At 28.6% G+C, this 22,829-nt stretch overlaps 1 protein-coding gene across 2 annotated transcripts in view; it reads right to left on the bottom strand.

The window, feature by feature from the left end:
• Positions 1-1,490: 1,490 nt before the first annotated feature.
• su(sable) (suppressor of sable) overlaps positions 1,491-22,829 on the bottom strand; it is a 21,872-nt gene continuing 533 nt past the window's right edge. The window contains exons 1-6 of one of the 2 annotated variants that reach the window (XM_065506883.1): positions 22,275-22,401; positions 8,570-9,251; positions 4,563-5,863; positions 4,170-4,390; positions 3,987-4,096; positions 1,491-3,882 (exon numbers count right to left, since the gene is read on the bottom strand). In XM_065506883.1, the coding sequence (XP_065362955.1) occupies positions 2,050-3,882; positions 3,987-4,096; positions 4,170-4,390; positions 4,563-5,863; positions 8,570-9,076 (3,972 nt within the window). In that variant the 5' untranslated portion in view covers positions 9,077-9,251; positions 22,275-22,401 and the 3' untranslated portion in view covers positions 1,491-2,049. Of the gene's footprint in view, positions 3,883-3,986; positions 4,097-4,169; positions 4,391-4,562; positions 5,864-8,569; positions 9,252-22,274; positions 22,402-22,829 lie in introns of those variants that run through there. The other variant, XM_065506884.1, reaches the window with a different exon arrangement.

The following is a 22,829-nucleotide window of genomic DNA, read 5'->3' as shown; positions in this document are numbered from 1 at the left end:
TAACTTTTTCGGGTATTTCACAATTCATGTCGAGAAGATATATCGGTCTATAGGCTCCAGGGCATTTTTTAGGCTTTGAGACGAGCACTAGTGTTAGTCTTGTCTAGTCTATAGGCTAGTTTTTCGTCTAGTCCTTAAGTTAGCCTTTCATCTAGTCTATAGGCTTGACCAGACGGGCTATAGGCTAGCCTTTCGTTTAGTGTATAGGTTAGTCTTTCTTCTAGGATAGCCTTTCGGCTAGTATTTAGCCTAGACTTTCATCTAGTCTTTAGCCTAGACTTTCATCTAGTCTTCAGCCTAGACTTTCATCTAGTCTTTAGCCTAGACTTTCATCTAGTCTTTAGCCTAGACTTTCATCTAGTCTTTAGCCTAGACTTTCATCTAGTCTTAGCCTAGACTTTCATCTAATCTATAGCCTAGACTTTCATCTAGTATTTAGCCTAGACTTTCATCTAGTCTTTAGCCTAGACTTTCATCTAGTCTTTAGCCTAGACTTTCATCTAGTCTTTAGCCTAGACTTTCATCTAGTCTTAGCCTAGACTTTCATCTAGTCTTTAGCCTAGACTTTCATCTAGTCTTTAGCCTAGACTTTCATCTAGTCTTTAGCCTAGACTTTCATCTAGTCTTTAGCCTAGACTTTCATCTAGTCTTTAGCCTAGACTTTCATCTAGTCTTTAGCCTAGACTTTCATCTAGTCTTTAGCCTAGACTTTCATCTAGTCTTTAGCCTAGACTTTCATCTAGTCTTTAGCCTAGACTTTCATCTAGTCTTTAGCCTAGACTTTCATCTAGTCTTTAGCCTAGACTTTCATCTAGTCTTTAGCCTAGACTTTCATCTAGTCTTTAGCCTAGACTTTCATCTAGTCTTTAGCCTAGACTTTCATCTAGTCTTTAGCCTAGACTTTCATCTAGTCTTTAGCCTAGACTTTCATCTAGTCTTTAGCCTAGACTTTCATCTAGTCTTTAGCCTAGACTTTCATCTAGTCTTTAGCCTAGACTTTCATCTAGTCTTTAGCCTAGACTTTCATCTAGTCTTTAGCCTGGTCTTTCATCTAGTCTTTAACTTAGACTTTCATCTAGTCTTTAACTTAGACTTTTATCTAGTCTTTAGCCTAGACTTTTATCTAGTCTTTAGCCTAGACTTTCATCTAGTCTTTAGCCTAGACTTTCATCTAGTCTTTAGCCTGGACTTTCATCTCGTCTTTAGAATAGACTTTCATCTAGTCTATAGACTTGCCTTTCGTTTAGTATTATGGTTAGCCTTGTCTAGTCTTTAGGCTAGACTTTCATTTCGTCTGGTCTATAGGCCAGCCTTTCGTCTAGTCTATAGTCTAGCCTTTCGTATAGTTTCGTCTAGTCTTTAAGCTAGACTTTAGTCTAGTCTATCGGCCTTTTGTCTATAGTCTTCCCTTCCGTCTAGTCTTCAAGCTAAACCCTTCATTCATGCCATCATACAATTCCCCCAACTAACAACTAAGATTTACAAACTCGTTTTTAGCTTTTATTTTTCACCTTTTGTTTTATTTTTATTAACTTGTATATTGAAAAAACGCCTTAAAATGTTTAAGGCTAATTTCTAGAATTATTTTCAAGTATCACTTAACATTAAAAATCTTATTAATTTCCTCACACATATTTTTTGTTGAATATTTCTTATTTTATAATGAAAAAAAATAAAAATAAAAAAAAAACAATAAATGATTTAATTTACAAGAGTCTTTGTTTTTAATGAATGCATAACTTTTAATAAAAGAAAAATTAAACGATAAAAGCAGAAAATTAAAAGAAAAGTAAAGTAAAATAATGTAATGTAATAATTTAAATCTACACTATAATAAGGTATATAATATAATTTAATGTCTAAGAGAAAGAAAAACAAGTCTTATAGGCAAAGAACATTAGTTATAATAATATTTATACACAATTTTATTAACTATTTAGAAGATGTAGATTCTTCTAAAGGACCTGCAGTAGTAATCTGGATAGAAGGAGGGGCAGGAGGAGGAATAGGAGTATCGGGAGGTTTAATGCTAGCATTTATCTCCGTATGCTAAATTTTCCTTCTATTCTGCTGGCGCTGATTGTTGCGTTGATTATTATTGAAATTACGCTGTTGCTGTTGTTGTTGCTGCTGCTGTTGCATGTTGGCAGCCATGCCTAGGTTAGGAACGAAATTGGGACCAAAGGCTCCCAATAGATTGGGATTAGCGGCCAAGAAGTTGGGATTAATATTCAAAGGATTGGCAAAGGGATTTAAAGGATTGCCCTGGCCTGCTGGAGGCATACCTAGCAGTGAGGGTCTAGCAAAGGCTTGCACTTGCATGGGCGGTCTTTGGAACATGGGACCCAAAGCTATGGGTGGTGGTCCCTGGGCCACCACCATGGGAGGCGGTGCTCTTAGGAAATCCAAGGCCGGATTATTTTGCTGCATACCAACACCACCGCCGCCGCCGCCCACATTGGGTGGTGGCTGTGACATATTGGGCAGATTAATATTCGATTTAAGATTACTTCCGCCCAGATCTTGTGAGGCATCCGTTAGTTCTTCATTATCGTTGTCTATGTGGGCCACCTCGCCATTGTCATCGATATAAATGCCGAGATTGGTTAAAATCTGCTGCAATGTCTGGTTGTTGACAATAAACGAAATGTCAAAGATCTTATTGGGCGAGGGATCCTGGTGAAACTTTTTCAGTTCGGTGGATACCAAAGCCAGCTGCTGATTAACCATTATCTTGAATTTCGAATTAAGATTCTTGTACCATTCGGATTTTTGCAAAAGATTACGTATTTCGATATTTTGTTTTTGGCCGCCGGCAGCATTGGCGGTGGTTATGGTACTAGAGGTGGTAACGGTGCTATTCGAAGAGGCTGCACTGCGGGGATCTTGACGTCTGGGATCAGAGCGCGGATCTGAGCGTGGATCTGAGCGAGGATCTGTGCGGGTTTCAGTTCTAGCCTCGCTTCTAGGATCAGCTCTGGGGTCCGAGGCCCGGGGATCTCCTCGTGGATCTGCACTACGGCTTTTCAGTTTTTCTTCTGCTGCTGAGGGTGGTGTATAGTATTTGGGTGAAGCTTCCTCGGACTCCGAGGGTGAGGCTATGCTGCTGCTGTGACTGGTCTTGCGCACTTTTCTACTTAACGCTGCTGAAGTTCTCGACTGTGACAACTCCGGCAAACCCAATATTCTACGCAGTCTTGGATCTGTGGCATGATCTGAATTAAAATGCTTTCTCAGCTCCACATAAATGGGACGCGGCACATCAACTTCATACACTTTATAGGTAATGGGCAAGTGTGACGTTATCGAACCATCTATCTCAGTGGCTGGCGTGTAATTGGTCATGGGCTGGAAGGGCAAACGCAGGTCTATATCACTAGCCGTGGCATCTGAACCCAAACCTCCGGGTAAAAATCTCATATCTTTATCCAATTTTGTGTTTAAGGCTCTCTGCTCATCCTCCTCAGCCAGGCGTGAACTAAAATCATACATGGTGTTTCTTTCATACACCACATCTTTAATGGTGCTTTCCTCAGCAGCCAATGGGGCAATTTGCAGAGGTTGTGGCGACTGTGAGGCCTCCGGAGTATTTGATTGGGAGCGAGTGGGCGTTCTTGATCTGGAACGACTTCTTTCTCGCGAGTGTCTTCTCGCCGATGAGGAGTTATAGAAACCGGCTTCATTGTCTCTTTCAGTTTCAGGACTGCTATCACGTTGGCCTTGAGTCGTCTTCTCATTAGCACGATTTGCATCTGATTTCTCTGAGCCATAGGGGATTGGGGGAGCGGCTGTTTTGAAGGGATTGCGGAAAGTCTGTGTTAAACCGGACATGGTGGGCAGTTTGGCGGCAAAACCATTGTCATAGGAATCGCTAGGAAGTTTCTGTAAGGATTATAGAAAAACATGTTTTGAATTAGGAAATGTGAATTTTAAATTTATGGTCTAAACTTTTTTTTTTCTGTTTAGTTCATTTTCTGTTCTCTTACCTTTTCCTGCTGCTCTGTTACTAAAGCATCCGTTGCCTTTTGATGCTGCTCTTCCGTATCGGTATTATCGTCATCAATAACCAGTTGTTCTTCATCTTTTTCGTCATCATCTAAAAGGAAATTGGCAAAAATATTTAAAATTAAACAGTTTTATTAAAATGAAACTCTTTATATTAAACTTACACATATCTCCTCTATCGAAGGAGATATTTGAGTCTTTCAAATACTGTGAATAGTCCACCATAATAACGCCACTGCTGCTATTCGAATTGGAAGACGTTAAGACATCTTTATCGGGGCCGGCTGCTGCTGTCACAGCGGTTGTTGATGACGATGTGCTGGTAACTGTTGAGGATGCTGCAGTGGGTAGGAAACGCATGTCTACATCGCCTTTGTTAGAGGAACTGTAAAATTAAATGAAAAATGTTAAAAAAATGCAAAGAAAAGTCTTTTTTAAGAATTCTTAAAAAAATTTTAGGTTATGTTCATAAAATGTTTAGGTTAGGTTTTATGTTGCCAATAAAAGTCTTAAGTTTTTATATTTTTATAAAGAAATTTTATAAAAATTGAGCTTACCTTCCCTCCTTATTGTTCGCTGCAATACTATCAGTAGCTTTACTGGTTTTCATCATGCTCTGCGTGCCACTGACAGCTGGCATGCCACCCAATTTAGCCATATTGATTGCATTCAATTGAATCTCTGTTATTTCCGCTATAGTCAAACCAATTTGATTTAGTTGGCCAAAGGTCAGCTGATTAACCTGTTCCAAATTGACGATGCCCAGCTGTTGTAGTTTATCAATATGTTCGTTACTCAAAATGCCATGCAGATTTTTCAGATCCAAATAGGCGGGTGCTGTTTTTGAGGGTGGCTGTACAGACATTTGATTAGGATTATTATTAATTATGGGAGTATTAGTATTATTATCAGCCCATCTAGATTTGCGTTTGTTTTGTTCTGGACCTAAGGACTTGTTATTGCTAATGCTGTCCATGTTGGGTGGAGGATTTAATACTAAATCCAGTAATGAGGGTATACCACTGCTATTGGTATTCTGTTGTTGCTGCTGTTTATTTAGATGCTGTTGCTCGCTATTGTTGCTGTTCTTATTATTATTATTGTTGTTCTTATTATTAATATTGTTATTCATATTATTATTGCGCCTATTGCTGTGTATGGGCAATGAGCTGGCCGTACAGGGAGCCCAGATATTTTGCACATTAAACGTTCGACACAACTCCTCGTGTCGCTTGGTCACCATGGCCAGTGAGTTTTCCCTAGACAAACGTTTGAAATTGCCTAAAATCTCTTTGGGTGCGGTTTCTAAATGTTTCAGCAATATATTTCTCAACTCCTCCGACAATGGCTGACCATGCGAGAACTTACAATCCTCTTTCTGCACACACTCCATGCCCAGATAGTAATATTTACACGGAAAATCCGAATGCATATAAGAGCATTTGTCTTTTTTAGCACAACATTCCATTAGATAGAATTTACACAACTCTAGCTTTCGCGGTTCACTGCGATGTTCCATGGAATCACGACGACTGCGTTTATCATGACGCTTATCTTCTTCACGCTGGCGTTTTTCCTTGCGTTTACGTGACTCTTTTTTGCGTTTACGTCGCCGGCGCTCACTGTTGCTGTCATCGGCATCAGTGTCATAGCTGTCGTAGGAGGAGCCCGACTCATCTTCGGAATCATTATATTGATCTTTATACATGTGCATGTTTGTTTGAGAGTTTTGCTGTGGCAGGGCAGCCATGGGAGGCGGACTACCGCCTCTTACATTTAACATTTCATATTCATCCATATCGATTTCATCTTCCAGGGGTGGTGGACCCAAGGGATCCGAGGAGTCATAACGTTTTTTCTGCAAAAGACGAATGGGGAAAAAGGTAAGTTTTTTTTTAAATAAATTTTTAAAAATTAAAAGCCCATAACTGCTGCTGTCATTAGTGATAACATCTGTCAATAAATATTTTAATTTGCGCCAGCTAAGTGGTTAACATATTCCCCACCGTCTTGAAGAGCCAACAATTTGTGCACTCAGCGAACAATTTTGTGGCCGTACATGAATTTTGTCTCGTTTGGACACCTCTTGTCAATATTATGTTCCTGTCCACACCAGACAAATACATGTGTGGACATGAATTTAAATAAATTCTTTAAAAATGTTAATATTTAAAAGCTGCCGGTAAAAATTGCCAGCCCATAACTGCTGGTGTCATTAGTGATAACATCTGTCAATAAATATTTTGACATGCGCCAGTTAAGGGGTTAACATATTCCCCCGTCTTGAAGAGCCAACAATTTCTTCAGTCAGTGAACAATTTTGTGTCCGTACATGAATTTTGTCTCGTTTGGACACCTCTTGTCAATATTATGTTCCTGTCCACACCAGACAAATACAAGTGTGGACAGGAATTTAAATAAATTCTTTAAAAATGTTAATATTTAAAAGCTCCCGGTAAAAATTGCCAGCCCTTAACTGCTGGTGTCATTAGTGATGACATCTGTCAATAAATATTTTAATTTGCGCCAGCTAAGTGGTTAACATATCCCCCACCGTCTTGAAGAGCCAACAATTTCTTTGGTCAGCGAACAATTTTGTGTCCGTACATGAATTTTATCTCTTGTCAATTTATGTTCCTGTCCACACGAGACAAATTGATGTGTGGACAAGAAATTTTCCGCTGAGTAAACAAATTGATGGCTTGCCATAATTTAATAGTAAATATAACAATGAAACATGGCAGTGGCTACCCTGATGGATAATTATAAAGTTTGGTTAAGAAACTTTCGATATAAAGTTTTTATAAAAATATTTAGTAGTTTTTTTTTCAAGTACTTGTGGACAAATCACCAACAATTATTAAAGTAGCCTCAAAGTGGGAGAAAATAAGAATTGAGGAATGAAATTTTTATGTCCGAACATGAATTTGTTTCGTTTGGACAGCTCTTGTCAATGTTATGTTCCTGTCCACACGAGACAAATTCAATCTTTGGCCGATACTGGTGGATTTGCTATTTAAATGGTACTCCACCAGTATTGGAAGAGTATTTATGGTCTCCACCAGGGTTTGTCCAAATTAAAAGACACGTGGTTGGTGTAAACAACATAGAACAGGAACTGTTATGCGAAGCTTTACATCACACACGCGCTACAACGAGAAGCAAAATTGTCAATGTCCAAAAAAACGAAAACGAGCCTGATTACTGATTAACCTTAAGAAATAATGACGCGCGAATTGTTAATCAACCCAGACCTACTTTGCGACTGCTGAAAGACTCTTTACATCAGTTTTTCATAAGAATATTTTAACATTTTGAGGTTATGTTTGGTAACTTTATGAAAAACTAAATATAAATTAAAAGCGTTAAAAAGTGTAAATTGGAAAACAAAAAGTAAAAAAAATTCCACTAAATAGGTTATGTTGAGATATAATTTTAAGAAAATTAATGAAAAATAAATACATTTGCCCAATTCACAATTAGTGTCGTAGCGTCGTATCGTTGTATGTCGTAATTTTTTGTATTAATGTTTTGTTTTTGTTTCGAAAAATTTGTTTGAAAAATATTTATGACATACAATGCTACAACACTACGAAATCAATTGTGAATTGGGCAATTATAAAATATAGAGAAATACACAAAGATCAGAAACTCTCCTGTCACCAACCTAACTCAGTTGTCAATTATTGTTTCTCTATGCATATAGCATGATTTTACTAATACATTTTTCAATTCTTAGGTTTTTCACAACTGAGTTAGGTCTTTGACATGAGAGTTCGAGATCTATATGTATTTATATATGGTTTTATCCATAGAGTAACATAGGGACGAAGCGAAATTATTAAAAACCTAAGTCTGTTGTCAAAAACATAACTCTTGCAACAACAAAATACATGTTAAACAATGTATGTAGTTTGAGTTAGGCCTTTGACATGAGAGTTTCCGATCTTTATGTATTTATATATGGGTTTTACCAAAGGGTAACATAAGTTTGTTGTCAAAAACCTAACTCTTGCAACAACAAAATACTTGTTAGCCAATGTATTTTGTTGTTGTATCAGACATACAGTGAGCCTCAAAAGTGAGTATACACAAAAAATTATATGATTTTTTTTAAGATAATGAAAATCCTAAAATTTATCTATCGATTAAAATTTAAAAGTTTCGGTTTGTTGGAGAATGGATTGAATTATTGATTCTGTTGTAAAAAAAAAGATTTAAGTAGGACTATAATGATTTTCATGATTTTAAAAAAATCCAAAAATTCGCTGGTGTTTACTCACTTTTGGGGCTCACTGTATGTTGTTTGACAATTCAGAGAGTCTCGCCCATAGATTAAAACACATAGACCGGAAACTCTCCTGTCATAGACCTAACTCAGTTGTCAAAAACCTAAGTGGCTAGAATATAACTATGTGAAAACAAATGCAACACTCGTAAGTGTAACTTTTTTAAGTAATTTATGTATAATTCTCTATGACTAAATCTGTATGAACTATTTAAAAGTTTGTTAAAAATTTTGAGGTTAGTTTTAATAAATTTTACCAAATTCTTCCATAATTACCTTTTCCTTCCTCTCCTTTTCCTTCTCCTTTTTGCGCTTACGCCGACGACTGCTCTTACTTTGTCCCTGACCCGGAGCGGACGCATCATCCTTATCATCCGAGTGCTGTAATTTTGTCTCCAATACTTTTGGTATTGTCGGCTCTATACCCTTTTTCTTTAAAGCCATGGCTATGGCATTTTCAATGCTGCTCGCATGATCATCTTCGACTGGTGTGGGTTTCTTTGATTTTATCTGATTCGCATTGCTGGGTGGTGGTGTGGGTGCCGTATCACTGGACGAATCAATAACGGTGACCACTGATTCCGTATTGGCCAATGATTTCAGAGCATTGCCATCATGTGAGTTTTTAGGTTTTTCAACACCTTTACTGCTGTCCACAATAATGACATCTTCATCATCTTTGGCCTCCTCATCACTGTCATCGATCTCACCATCTTCTAAATCTTCATCATCTACATTTATGACTTCTAATTTCTGCTGCTCTTCTGTCTGTGTTTGAGACATGTTTTTTTAATTTGTTGGCTTTTTTTTATTTTTTTTGTGGTTAATTTCAAGCAAGTTTTAAAAAAACTTGGACATTCTTTGTGTTTATTTTTTTGGCCTATTTAATAAATTGTGTAAATTGTGATGATTTCATTTACATTTACCAAGTTAATAAAAAACATTTAAATGAGGAACCCTGCAAATGAAGATAATGGAAAGGTTTTAGAACAAATATTTTTTTTCTTAAATTTTATAAAAAAATACATTATTTTTTTATTTGATTGATTGATAGATGTTTTGACAACATATTTTCATGGAATACTTTGTACTTTTTTTTCATAACAAAATAAGAAGTGTAATTTGTTAAAATAAAAATATATTTTTAGTTTGAATGGCCAGTTTGTTTTACAGAAATGTTTCAAAATAATATAATTTGACTAAAACTTTTTAAAGAAAATTAATATGTACAAAGAAGTGTTCTAGGATTTATAGATTTTCATACAAATTAGAAAGCCGGAGTCTGTTTTCAACTTGTCCTAACCTGACAGTTAAGCTTTTGCTTTCCCACGACTATTGGATCTTTGTTGCGGAACAAGCCGAGTCTTACTTGGCTAAAGATTGTCAACAAAGCGACAGCTGTAGCAGACGACCTATTAAAACAACAACAACCTGGATCTAAAGAAATCTTAAAAAAACCCAGGCATCCGTTCATTATTTTGTCAAGCCAAAGGTTAGTTTCATTGATTTTAAGAAATGTTTAAGAAAAACATAATAAAATGCCTAAAGTTTTAAAAAATTTATAAATTTTTCACTATTTAACTAAATTTTGAATAAGAATTCTTAAAATTTTTGATTTTATGCTCAAAATTTTTGAGAAAAACTCAATAATTTTTAATAAAATATGAATAAAAATGGTTGATACTTGAAAAACAAAGTCCTGAAAATTATATTTTGACTAAACAACTTAATTTTTAATAAAAAAAAAAGTTTAAAACTTTCAAAATTTTGAGGTTAGTTTCAATGATTTTAAGAAATGTGCTACAAAAACGTATTAATATTAAAAATCAGTAACAATATTATTATATTTATAAACTTTTCACTATTTAACAATATTTTGAATACGAATTCTTTAAATTGTTATCAACTTTTGAGGTTATGTTCAAATTATTTTTAGTTTAGGTTTTAAGTTTCAAAAAAAGTCATTAATGTTTAAGCAAATATTTATAAAATGGGTAGATATTGGTAGATAACGGCATGAAAATTATATTTGAAACTAAACAACTTCATTTTTAATAAAAAAAAGTTTAAAAAAATTTCAAAATTTTGAGGTTAGTTTCAATGATTTTTAGAAAAGTGCTACAAAAACGTATTAATATTAAAAATCAATAACAATATTAATATATTTATAAACTTTTCACTATTTAACAAAATTATGAATACGAATTCTTTAAATTGTTATCAACTTTTGAGGTTATGTTCAAATTATTTTTAGTTTAGGTTTTAAGTTTCAAAAAAAGTCATTAATGTTTAAGCAAATATTTATAAAATGGGTAGATATTGGTAGATAACGGCATGAAAATTATATTTGAAACTAAACAACTTCATTTTTAATAAAAAAAAGTTTAAAAAAATTTCAAAATTTTGAGGTTAGTTTCAATGATTTTTAGAAATGTGCCACAAAAACATATTAAGAAGCCTATATATTAAAAATCAATAACAATATTAATAAATTTATAAACTTTTCAATATTTAACAAAATTTTGAATACGAATTCTTTAAAAATTTTAAAATATTTTTAGGTTAGGTTTTAAGTTTAAAAAAAGTCATTTATTTTTAATAAAATGTTTATATAATTGGTAGATAATTGAAAACTAAAGACCTGAAAATTATATTTTGGCTAAACAATTACATTGTTATTAAAAAAATTTCATATTTTTTCAAAAATTTTGAGGTTAGTTACAAAAATTTTAAGAAAAGTACTCCAAAACGTATTGAAAAGCCGCCTATGTATTAAAAATCAATAACAATATAAACTTTTCACAATTTAACAAAATTTTGAATAAGAATTCTTTAAATTTCTATCAACTTTTGAGGTTATGTTCAAATTATTTTTAGGTTAGGTTTTATGTTTAAAAAAAATAAATAATTTTTAATAAAATTTGTATTTAAAACGTGAGATTCTTGAATAATAACGGCATGAAAATTAGATTTTGACTAAACAACTTCATTTTTAATAAAAAAAAAGTTTAAAAAATTTAAAAATTTTGAGGTTAGTTTCAATGATTTTTAGAAATGTGCCACAAAAACGTATTAAGAAGCCTATATATTAAAAATCAATAACAATATTAATAAATTTATAAACTTTTCATTATTTAAAAAAAATTTGAATAAGAATTCTTTAAATTTTTATCAACTTTTGAGGTTATGTTCAAATTATTTTTAGGTTAGGTTTTAAGTTTCAAAAAAAGTCATTAATTTTTAAGCAAATATTTATAAAATTGGTAGATACTTGAAAACTAAAGACCTGAAAATGATATTTTGGCTAAACAATTACAATGTTATTAAAAAATTTCATATTTTTTCAAAATTTTGAGGTTAGCTTCAATGAATTTAAGAAAAGTACTCCAAAACGTATTAAAAAACCTATACATATATTAAAAATTTATAAAAATATTGATATATTTATTTACTTTTCACTATTTAATCAATTTTTGTATAATAATTCTTAAAATTTGTATAAAATTTGAGGTTATGTTTAATAAATTTTTAGGTTAGGTTTTGGGGTTTCAAAAAAACTCATTAATTTTTAATTAATCTTGAATAATAAAGTCGTCAACATTATATTTTAGCGAAATAACTATATTTTAATAAATATAATTTTTATATTTTTAATCAATTTTGAGGTTAAAATTTTGATAAGTTTTTTAATGTTTTACAATATTTTAGTAGGATTCCAAAGGTCTTGTCACAGCGTAACTTTATGATGATCAAAATTCAATGAAGTGTGGTTTAAAAATGTTTTAATTTTCTATTTTTTACAAAAAAAGATTTATGTGTTAGTCTCGTGCTGAGCTGAATCTGGGGAAAATACGTAATTTGTAACGAAAGAGTACATTTTTAATCGAAAAGAATAAACTCGTTTCCAAAATATCTGGAAATTCTCGGGAATTCTCCTAGATTGTGAAAATTTCGATTTTTTGGTGAAACTAGCGTTTTGTTGTGAAATAAAAGTGTTATTTTTTGTGAAATTTTAATTGGATTTCAGGGGTAGTGATTTTCTTTGTTTATTCCTGTTAATTCCCCATGATTTATTGTGAAAATATAGTTTTTTTTAATGAAATTTGTAGTTTTATCAACTAAAAGTTGTATTTGTTTTTTATATTTTTGAAATTATCGTTTTTGCTGATAAACGCGTTGCTGTAAAATATTTAGTTTTGTTTCAATTTATTGTGAAATACATAACCAACCGCTTTTTAAATATTTAACTTTGTGAAATTATCATTATGCCTTATTTCATTAGGTGTTGCATTAATAATTATTAGCGATATTTATGCGAAAAATTTCGATTGTATTTTTTTCAAAATCTTCAGTATGGACCGTCAGATTGTCAGATGTTTAATAAATAATTAATCTATAAGTTACCAGAAGGTGTCTTTACTAATTTGTATGAAAAACACTTATTTTGTATTAAAAATATCTTGAAATGATTATCATACATATGTTTTTTCGACTCAGTTATGGATACTAGAAATATCAACCGCTATTATTTGGTGGCATGTCAAACATTTCATTTAAGTATTTTTGCTTTTCATATGCTTAGTTTAAGATCTAAAATATTATGTAATAACCAGGGCAACCAAAAATATGCTCTAAAAAAAGTGTTTTATGCGCATAAAATATGCACTTAAAAACGAAAAATATGCTCTTAAAATATAAAAAATATGCACTTAAAAATAGTTGGTAATTATACATGAAAATAGTCTGATTGAATTCATTTTATTATTGCAATAAATTACTATGTATTTACTTAAGTTTTCAAATTTTCAAATTCTTTGTTTTAAATTTCCGTAGAGTTTCTTAGACAATCTTAATCAATTATCAATTCAATTTTAAACTGTCTAATACTTCAAATTTGTTTAGTAATTATTAGGATAATATTTGACTTTCTGAATTCATATGCCCCAATATGTATAGGATCAGTAGGGAAAGGATGTTCTGCATAAATTTTTCTAAATGTTTCTATTCTATATGTAGATTTAAAAACCACTTTTTTATCATTTGAATTATATTAAAAAAAAAACTCGTTGAAGAGGGTTTTTAATTTTTTGGTGAAAAAATTTAAATGGATTTTGGAGCATTCATCATGTATTTAGGTTAACGTCTAAATAAATTCGGCTTCAAAAATTTAAATAGAATTATCAAAAAGCCTTACAATTGTTGATTTATTTAAGACTGCGGCGATTATCATTGGGACTCAAAATGGGTGACCCGATATACTAGAAGATAGTGTGCTGGACTATCAATCTGAGAGTTGCGAGTTCGATTCCTGCCAGAGACTCTGGCTGTATCAGCAGACAAGCAAAACGCTTAGCTTTGTTTCCGCTATCTTTCTAATATCTTTGTTAGAATTTGTGTAAATCTATCAACGAACAATGAATGCGAGGTTTTCAATGGATCTTAATATTCTGAACATTTGTTTAATAATTGTATATTAATGGTAAACTGTTAATGCCCAACCATAACTGTCTAAAGCAAACTTAAGTTTTTTTTGTATTTTGAAAATGTATCCAAAATTTTGTTAAGAAATTGTCCATAATACATAAAATTTTGAAATTTTATTTACCCAATAAGCATTTTTACTGGAACTCAAGTTGAATGCAATTGTAATTCAAGCCTTTAATTATAGTGGAATTACAGTTGTATTCCACTTTATCTCAATATCATTATCCAGTAAAAAGGAAACATAAATTTAAGCCATATGTTTTTTGTTTGAAAAATATTTAATTTTTCAAATATTTTTCAAGTTTAAAACATAATTACATTTGCATTCAAGTCAAATTATAACAAAATGTTCAAGTGCTTGAATTTTTGGGATTTTGGTGCTTACTGGGTAAATTTTTTAAGTATTTTTTATAATTTGTTAAATGTTGATATTTGTGTTTGTATTTTTTTAATTTAATTCAAATATACGGAAATTAAGCTCCTTTAAATACACGAAAATTCAATGTAGATAAGGCCAATTATCATTGGACCCTGAAAAATAGTAAAATATTGAAATGAAAAATTACAATGCAAACAATAAAATTATATTAAGAAAACAAAATAATTAAAAAAAAGAAAATATGCAACAAAAATATGCAGTTATGAGCTAAATATGCTATAAAAAGCAAAATATGATAAAATATGCTGTAAAGAGCAAAATATGCAAAAATATGCACTAACAAATCGATGGCAAAATTCTTAAAATGGTCTGAAACGGATAGATAACTAACTCATATGTTTATACGACGCACAGCAAAAAATATGATATTGCATACTTTTGGTTGCCCTGGTAATAACAAAAGCCTGTTTAAAATTGTAAAATGGTATTCATAAAATCAAACATACATAGCTGAAATAAAGAAAATTACAAATATGTATTAAATAAATTTTAGGTTAGGTTTTATGATTTCGAGATATAAATGTTTAATTATTTCACAATACGTTGTAGCGTTCACAAATAAGAAAGCTATAATCCAGCTGTGTTGAAACTTATATAACACCAAATTACTTTAATAATAAAAATATTTTTGGATGAAACATTTTTTTTTTTTTTTGGAAAAAAAATTTTATTTTTTTTTTTTTTGCTAAAAAGCAATTTTACTAATGAAACAAGTATAAATGAAAAAAAATAATGTTAAAAAAAGTTTGGTGAAAAAAACTCCCAATTTTGACCCATTGTTGGTGCGAATTACATACTATGGCGTTAAATAGGTCTTTGGAAAGGTCATTAGATTTGTAATCCAGATTAAAAATAGTTCAAAAATTTAGGTATTCTGATTTTTGGCTTATATTTCAGACATTTGTAGGCCGATTTTCTTGAATTTAAATATTATGTGGCTTTGGAAAGTTGATTTCAACATACAGACGGACATGGATATTTATAATGAGCTATATATAACGATGCAGGGCATATATACTTTATATTCTTGCCACTCCTTGTGATGTGATGATTATTCTACAATAATACATCGATACAACACCGATTGTGAATTGGGCAAATATCAAACAATTTTATGCGGTTAAGCTTTAATAACAGTGGTTAAATTATGATAAATTAATCAGGGTAATGTTATTTGTATTAAAAAATTAATTTATAAAAAATGTGCTGTATGCAAAAGCATTACTGATAAAATAATAAATACCGCATACTTAAATAAATTGTGGGACATAAACAATTGTTTAGAAATAAATATTATCAGTGAATATTATAAGAAAGGGTGCTCTTTATAGAGAACTTAAAATTGAAAAAAAACTGATAAAAACATTTTTAATATTCCTCCAATTGGCTATATTAAGGCATTAATGTTTAAATATGATAACGGGCATATGGCCTGATCAAATGGTAGAATTTCCACACACCCTTCGTTTGAAAATTTTGTTCAGAAACATTTCAAGAATTGCACCACTTAACTGGCTTCCTCATTCATTTGATGCCATTAGAATATTTTCTCTGGGGATATGAAAGTCCCAGGCCTATGCAGGTAAACCAGAAACGAAAGAGTAATTTAAATCGAATATTCAATGAGTTATGACCTGATTTACTGCGATGGACGTTTGGAAATTTAACCTCCAGATAACGCCATTTACAAGCTAGCCTCCTGGGACACTTGCCCGAAATCAATTCTTTCTAAACATTAATGCCATAAAATTAGCTAATGAACTCCATTCAATACAAATACATGCTTAAATATTTCTATAGTTTATCACAAATATAACAATTAATGATAATTTAATTAATCTATTAATTACTTACTCAACCATTAAATATAATTATTTAAATCATAAAAAAGAAAAACTAATTGTCCATCATTCTGGAATTTTTCCAACTCCATTAAAAAAAGGTAAACAAACATTATTAGACTTTACACCATGGCAACCCTTTACAATGACATGTTCTAAAAGTTCTGAGAGCAACAACAACAAAACACAAACATCAAAGTTAACAAATGACAAAATAACGGCGTTGAAAGAAAATACTGTTAATTAAGCGATTTTTTTAACACAAAATTAAAAGCTTTGTAGTAATTTATCAACACAATTATGAATAAAAATTCCCCGGGAGTTTTTTCCCTTTTCCCATTTTTCCTATTCAAATTCAATGGGAAAAAACTCCCGGGGAACAAACTCAAGTGGAATTTTTTATTCATAATTGGGCTGTATGTTTTTTTGGAAATTTTAAGCCATATTTCATAATTTACTTAAAAAAATAATAGAAATTAAATAAAATTGCAAATTTTTTAAGAAAATAATAAAAAATTAACTAAAACTAAATAATATTTTTAATGAAAATTAAGCGGGTTTTAAATGGAATATTTATAATTTCTAACGCCCGTATTTATAAACACTTTATAAATTTATCAAAAATTTATAAAACAAAATTTTATATGGAAATTTTGTTAAACTAACATTTTATAAAATTTAAGAGCTGTGTATGAATACGGGGGTAAATGTTAAATAAATATATTTTTTTTTAAATTTTAAGCAATTTCAACTTAAACATATTTTATTTAGCTAATAAATAAAAATTAAATTAAATTTTAAGCAATTTTGAATTTATATTTAAACAATCTATCCAAACTTTGATATTTAAACAATAAAATAAGAATTTTTAAAATTAAAAAACAAAAACATAGTAAATTGAAATGAAATGTTACATGCATTTATATTCAGCCTTATCGTGTAGGCGTTGGCGACAGTTTCGTACTATATTAAAAAAATAGATTGCATTTTATATTTAACCCTCTAATGCCCAAGCATACCCAAGGCACTCATCACAAAAATGCCAATAACTGCAAATATAACTGATTTTGCATTTCAAAAACTCATGTAACAGTTGCTAAAAAACGCACTTAAATTATTTTAAAAAGCTTTTAAAGTTTTTAAAATAAAATATAAGTTATATTTTCATTTATTGACATTTTGCGATGAGTGCCTTGAGGCATGCTTAAGCATTAGAGGGTTAATCTAGTAAAACACGTTTAGGTTGATTGTGTTTGTTTAAATAATTTTACAAATGTAACAAAAAATTAATACCTAGTATTTATGATAATTATAATAATGTAAAAGATTTTTTTAAATTTTAATTAATAGAATCCGTTGATAAAGAAAAATATAATAAAAACAAACAAAAAAATAATATAAAAATATATACATTTCTAACGTAACACAATTATTGTTCGAATATTCGAACTTAAGTTCGAAATTTTTTTAATCTTTTGGATTACAAATATTTAAATATTTTTTCTTGATTTTCTTTAATTTTTAAGCATTATTGAATTTTGAAATTAAAAATGTTTAAAGAAAATTTAAAGTTTTTTTTAAAATAAATTTAAAAAAAGCTTGTTTTTGGCTTATGTTCGAAATTTCGAACTTAAGTTCTAAAATTTGTTAAAGGCAAACAACACCTTATTTAAATCAAGGGGATTAAGAATAGTATATAGAAATGCATTATTGAATTTCGAAATTAAAAATTGAAGAAAATTTAAAAAAAAGATCATGTTTTTGACTGATGTTGGAAAATTCGAAAATTTTTAAAAGTCAACATAATGTTATTTCGATCATAAATCGAGTTTATAAAAACTTTCTGGATTTTCTTTAATTTTTAAGCAATTTTCAATTTCGAAAATAATGTTATTTCGATCATAAATCGAGTTTATAAAAACTTTCTGGATTTTCTTTAATTTTTAAGCAATTTTCAATTTCGAAAATAAAAATTTTCAAAGAAAATTTAAAATTCTCAAGTTTAGATACATTTTGAAGGCAATTAATTAATTAGTATGCATTTAGTCATGTTTATTATAAAAAAAAAATTATATAAAAAAGTGATAAATTATTCTCAAACACACGTTTAAAAGTCAGTGATTAAAGTCGATGATATTTTCAAAAAAATTTAAGAAGAATTTCTAGCAAAAGCATGAGAGCTGGATATTAACCATTAGTGGTTCTCTAATGGTTTTCATTTAAAGTTTCAAAAAACATTTGTTTAATAGTCTGTTTCACAATATCGATAGATAGATTTCGTTCGCATTCTAAGCGAAAGATAACTGATTTTGGTTTCCCAAACGAATCAGTTTTCTTTCGCTTAGAGTGCGAACGAAATCTTTCATTCGATATTGTGAAACAGGCTATAAAAGCAAATGCTTTCAAAAGTTTTTAATTGTTTTTGAAAGCGAAACAATTGCTTTTCAAATGGTTTACGTTTTGTATATTCTTAAAAAACACATTTCATCATGGTCTGTATTTTACTAATAAATACGATATTTATTCAATAATTTTACTTGAATTTGATCGAAATTCATCACAACTTTACAAAACAATAAATTAATAAATTTCAGTTCAAATACATACCAGAAAATATTTTAAAAAATTTTAAAATTTTTACCAAAAAAAATTCTTTTTTTTAAATTAGAAATATTATGCACTTAAGTTAAGCTGAGTTTTCATTTTATAGAATGGAATAGTATGAAACGTCAGAGATTGTATGAAGAATTCAAGGGCCTGATTCAGAAATAGGACCGAAAAACTATTTTAAAATTATTGTATGAAAAAAAATTGTTTGAAAATTATATTTTTTAATCATGCCCCAAATATTTCCATTCAAAATATGTTTAAATTAATTAAATTTTAAAATTTTTATGAGACTTAAAATTTTTTTTTAATATTTTTGATTCAAAAACTAAAATTTACTGTTGAAAATGAATTTATTGTAATTTTCAAATGTTTTTAAATTTTTTTTATTAATTTTAATGTTAAAAACTCAAATTTGTAAAAAAAAATTTTAAACATTTCAGTTTATTTTAGTGCCTGATTTAGAAACACGACAATTAAAACAATTTTTTATGAAAAGTAAAATAATATTTTAATTTTTTTCATACAAAAAAAATTAGTTTAATGAAATTTTCCATTTTTGAAAATCTCAAAAAAAATTTAAAATTACTGTCATGTTTATTTCAGATCCTGATTCAGAAACACGACAATTAAAACAATTTTTATGAAAAATAAAATAATAATTAAATTTTTTTCATACAATAAAAAAATTCAGTTAATGTAATTTTCAATTTTTGAAAATTTCAAAAAAAAAATTAAAATTTTTTCCGGCCATGTTTCTGATTCAGGTTCTTACTGTTTAAAACTCAACATTTTTAAAAAATTTATTTTGCAAAATTTACCAAAATTTATAGGTTTTGAAACTTTGTATGGAAAACAAACAAAAATTTTGCTTATTTTTATTTTTCAAAATTTTCGAATAAAATAAATTTCGAGTTTTTTTTTACAATTTTCCAATTCTTAAGTTAATTCAACTGTTTAAAATTTATAAGTTCAAAAATGTTTATAAAAAAAATCAAAATTTTTATTTTAAAAAATGTTCGAATCAAATAAATTTTTTTAAATTTTCAAAATTTTTTCGTTTAAAATCCAAAATTTATAAGTATGGAAAACAAACAATAATTGTCTTTAATTTTTATTTTCGAAAATTTTCGAATCTAATAAATTTTGATTTTTTTTTTATAATTTTCTAAATTTTTTAGTTAATTCAACTGTTTAAAATTTATAAGTTCAAAAATGTTTATAAAAAAAAATCAAAATTTTTTTAAAAAAAAATGTTCGAATCAATAAAATAAATTTTTTTAAATTTTCAAAATTTTTTCGTTTAAAATCCAAAATTTATAAGTATGGAAAACAAACAATAATTGTCTTTAATTTTAATTTTCCAAAATATTCGAATCAAATAAATTTTGAATTTTTTTATAGTTTTCTAAATTTTTTATTTAATTTAACTGTTTAAAATTTATAAGTTCAAAAATTTTTATAAAAAAAATCAAAATTTTTATTTTAAAAAATGTTCGAATCAAATAAATTTTCAAAATTTTTCGTTTAAAATCGAAAATTTATAAGTATCGAAAACAAACAATAATTGTCTTTAATTTTTATTTTCGAAAATTTTCGAATCTAATAAATTTTGAATTTTTATTTATAATTTTCTAAATTTTTCAGTTAATTTAACTGTTTACAATCCAAAATATGTATATAAGTTTCAAAACGTTGTTTGGAAAACAAACAAAAATTTTTGTTCTGTTTTTATTTTCCAAAATTTTCGAATCTAATAAATTTTGAGTTTTTTTTAAATTTTAAAATTTTTATTTTCAAAAATGTTCGATCTAATAAGTTTTTAATAATTTTCAAAATTTATAAGCTTTGAAACATTGTATGGAAAACAAACAAACTTTGTGGTTTATTTTTATTTTTCGAAATTTTCGAATCTAATAAATTTTGAGTTTTTTTTTAATAATTTTCCAAAAAAAAATTTTGTTAATTTTACCCATAATTTATAACTTTCGAAACTTATTTTTATTTTCTAAAATTTTTTTTATATTTTAAAAAATTTTTTAATTCAAGTTATAGAAAATAAAAAAAAAATTGAATTCTTTATAATTTTCAAAATTTTTTAGTTTGAAACCAAAAATTTATAAGTTTCGAAAGATTGTATTAAAAACATATAATTGTGTTTTATTTTGCAAAAAGTTTGAATCTAATAAATGTTGAGTTTTTTTTAAAAATTTTCAATATTTTTCGAAACATTTGGATAAAAAATAAAAATTGGATTTTAGATTTCCAAAATTTGTATAAACATTTAAATAAAATTGCAAAAACAAATTTTAATATAATTGAGGTTTCAATATAAAAATAATAAAAAAAAATTAAAATTTAGTACCTATCTCATTACAAAAAAACATGAAACAATTATAATTTTTAAAAACATTAAATGAATTTTATAAAACGAAAACCAAAAACCTTAATTTAAATTAAAGAAAAGTTTAAATTTTTAACAATTCTAAATGTATCGTTTTATAAATTTAGGATAAAAATCAATTTCAAAGTATTTTTTAACAAAATCTATAACATTACTTGTATTATTTACCCTTCACTGTATTGTTTTCATACATTTGCAGTGTGTCAACTGTAAAAAAAAACGGCTAAAACAAAAACATTTAGCTGTTAGAAAAAAAAAAATCAAACATGAACATTGTTTTGGTAGGGTTGTGCTATAAGCTAAGACATAAACCACATATTTGTATCTACATGAAAAAAGGGAAAATATAGCTCAAGCTGCAATAAACAGAAATAGATAAAATAAAATAATAAAACAATTTAAATAAAACATAAAAAATATATAGATAAAACACTTTAAAAATTAAAATTTATAAAAAACACTTTTAAACACTTTAAATTTAATTTTGTTAGTTTAGAAAAAGAAACGCGTTATTTCTAACAAACAAGTTATTTATCTTTTTTATTGAATTGAAAGCAGCAGCTGAGCTAAAAAAAATACTCTGCTGCTGCACTGCTTACTGTGATCAAATATTTTTTCTTCTTTCTTTTTTCCTTCGATAATTTTGCAATTAATTTTCCAACATTTTTAAACATACAAAAATAAACACAATTTATAATAATAAAACATACGCGTTTGTTATACTTCTTGAATGCATTCATTTATGGAATTCGTTATAAAAAGGCCATCATTAAATTAATAAAAATAGACAAAATTATACATATTTGCAAAACCACACAAAATTAGAGTGTATGTGAGCGAGTTTTCGTCATTGCTGGCAAAACAACAACAACACTCACACTCTGAAACAGCGGCCATACTTGTTTGTACACATGATTGTATGTATTTTTTGTTGTTGCTTTAACCATCATAGAGAGATAGCAGAGGTCGAAAACTGAGTGACAGAGAAGAAAACAACAAAAACATATAGTTTTACGCCTGCAGCAGAGTTGCCGTTTTTATGAGAAATTAACATGTTTTTTTTACTTTTTTAGCTATGCATACATACAAAATCTATGACGTATTTTTGTTGTAGTGGGTATGGGGGGATAGTTAATGAAAAAAAATTACCATTTTTTTTTTAATTTGTTTAAAACAAATTAAAATCTTGTTTGCTAATTATATTACCTTGAGAAAAACACGTAATAACACTTTTTTCTGGTTTTGCATACATTAGTTATGATAAAAAAACACTTTTTCCAACTTATTTTCAAGCTCCCCTCCTCTGACTCTTGCTCTTTCTTTCTGCACCAATCAAGTTACTAAGTTGAGATTTTTATCTTATTTACAAAAAAATAAAATCATTTAATTAAAGCCTTTGCCTTAAAGAATTTCTTTCGAATTATATAGAAAAATTAATAAAACATTTTCTATTAATTTTATTATTAAAGAAAATCTCAACACGTAATTATGATTTTACGTTTTCTCTTTGCTTGTGCTTTTTACTTCGTTTTTTTCCGTCTTGCTTGCCTTTGTACTTGGCGTATAAAGGAAAAAAAAGTATCAGTATCTCTATCTCTTTCTGTCTCATGTGATCTTAAGCCATTTAATTGTAATTTGGGCTGTAGCCATACATTCATACATACAAATTGTCAAGTAGTATATAATGAAAAAAAATCGAATTTTCGCTTTTTCATTTATGGAAAATAAAAAAGCAAATAATTGATTTCATTTCATTATTAA

This window comes from Calliphora vicina, chromosome 4, assembly GCF_958450345.1.
Source record: "Calliphora vicina chromosome 4, idCalVici1.1, whole genome shotgun sequence".
NCBI lineage: Eukaryota > Metazoa > Arthropoda > Insecta > Diptera > Calliphoridae > Calliphora > Calliphora vicina.
This window is presented reverse-complemented; position numbering and strand designations above follow the sequence as displayed.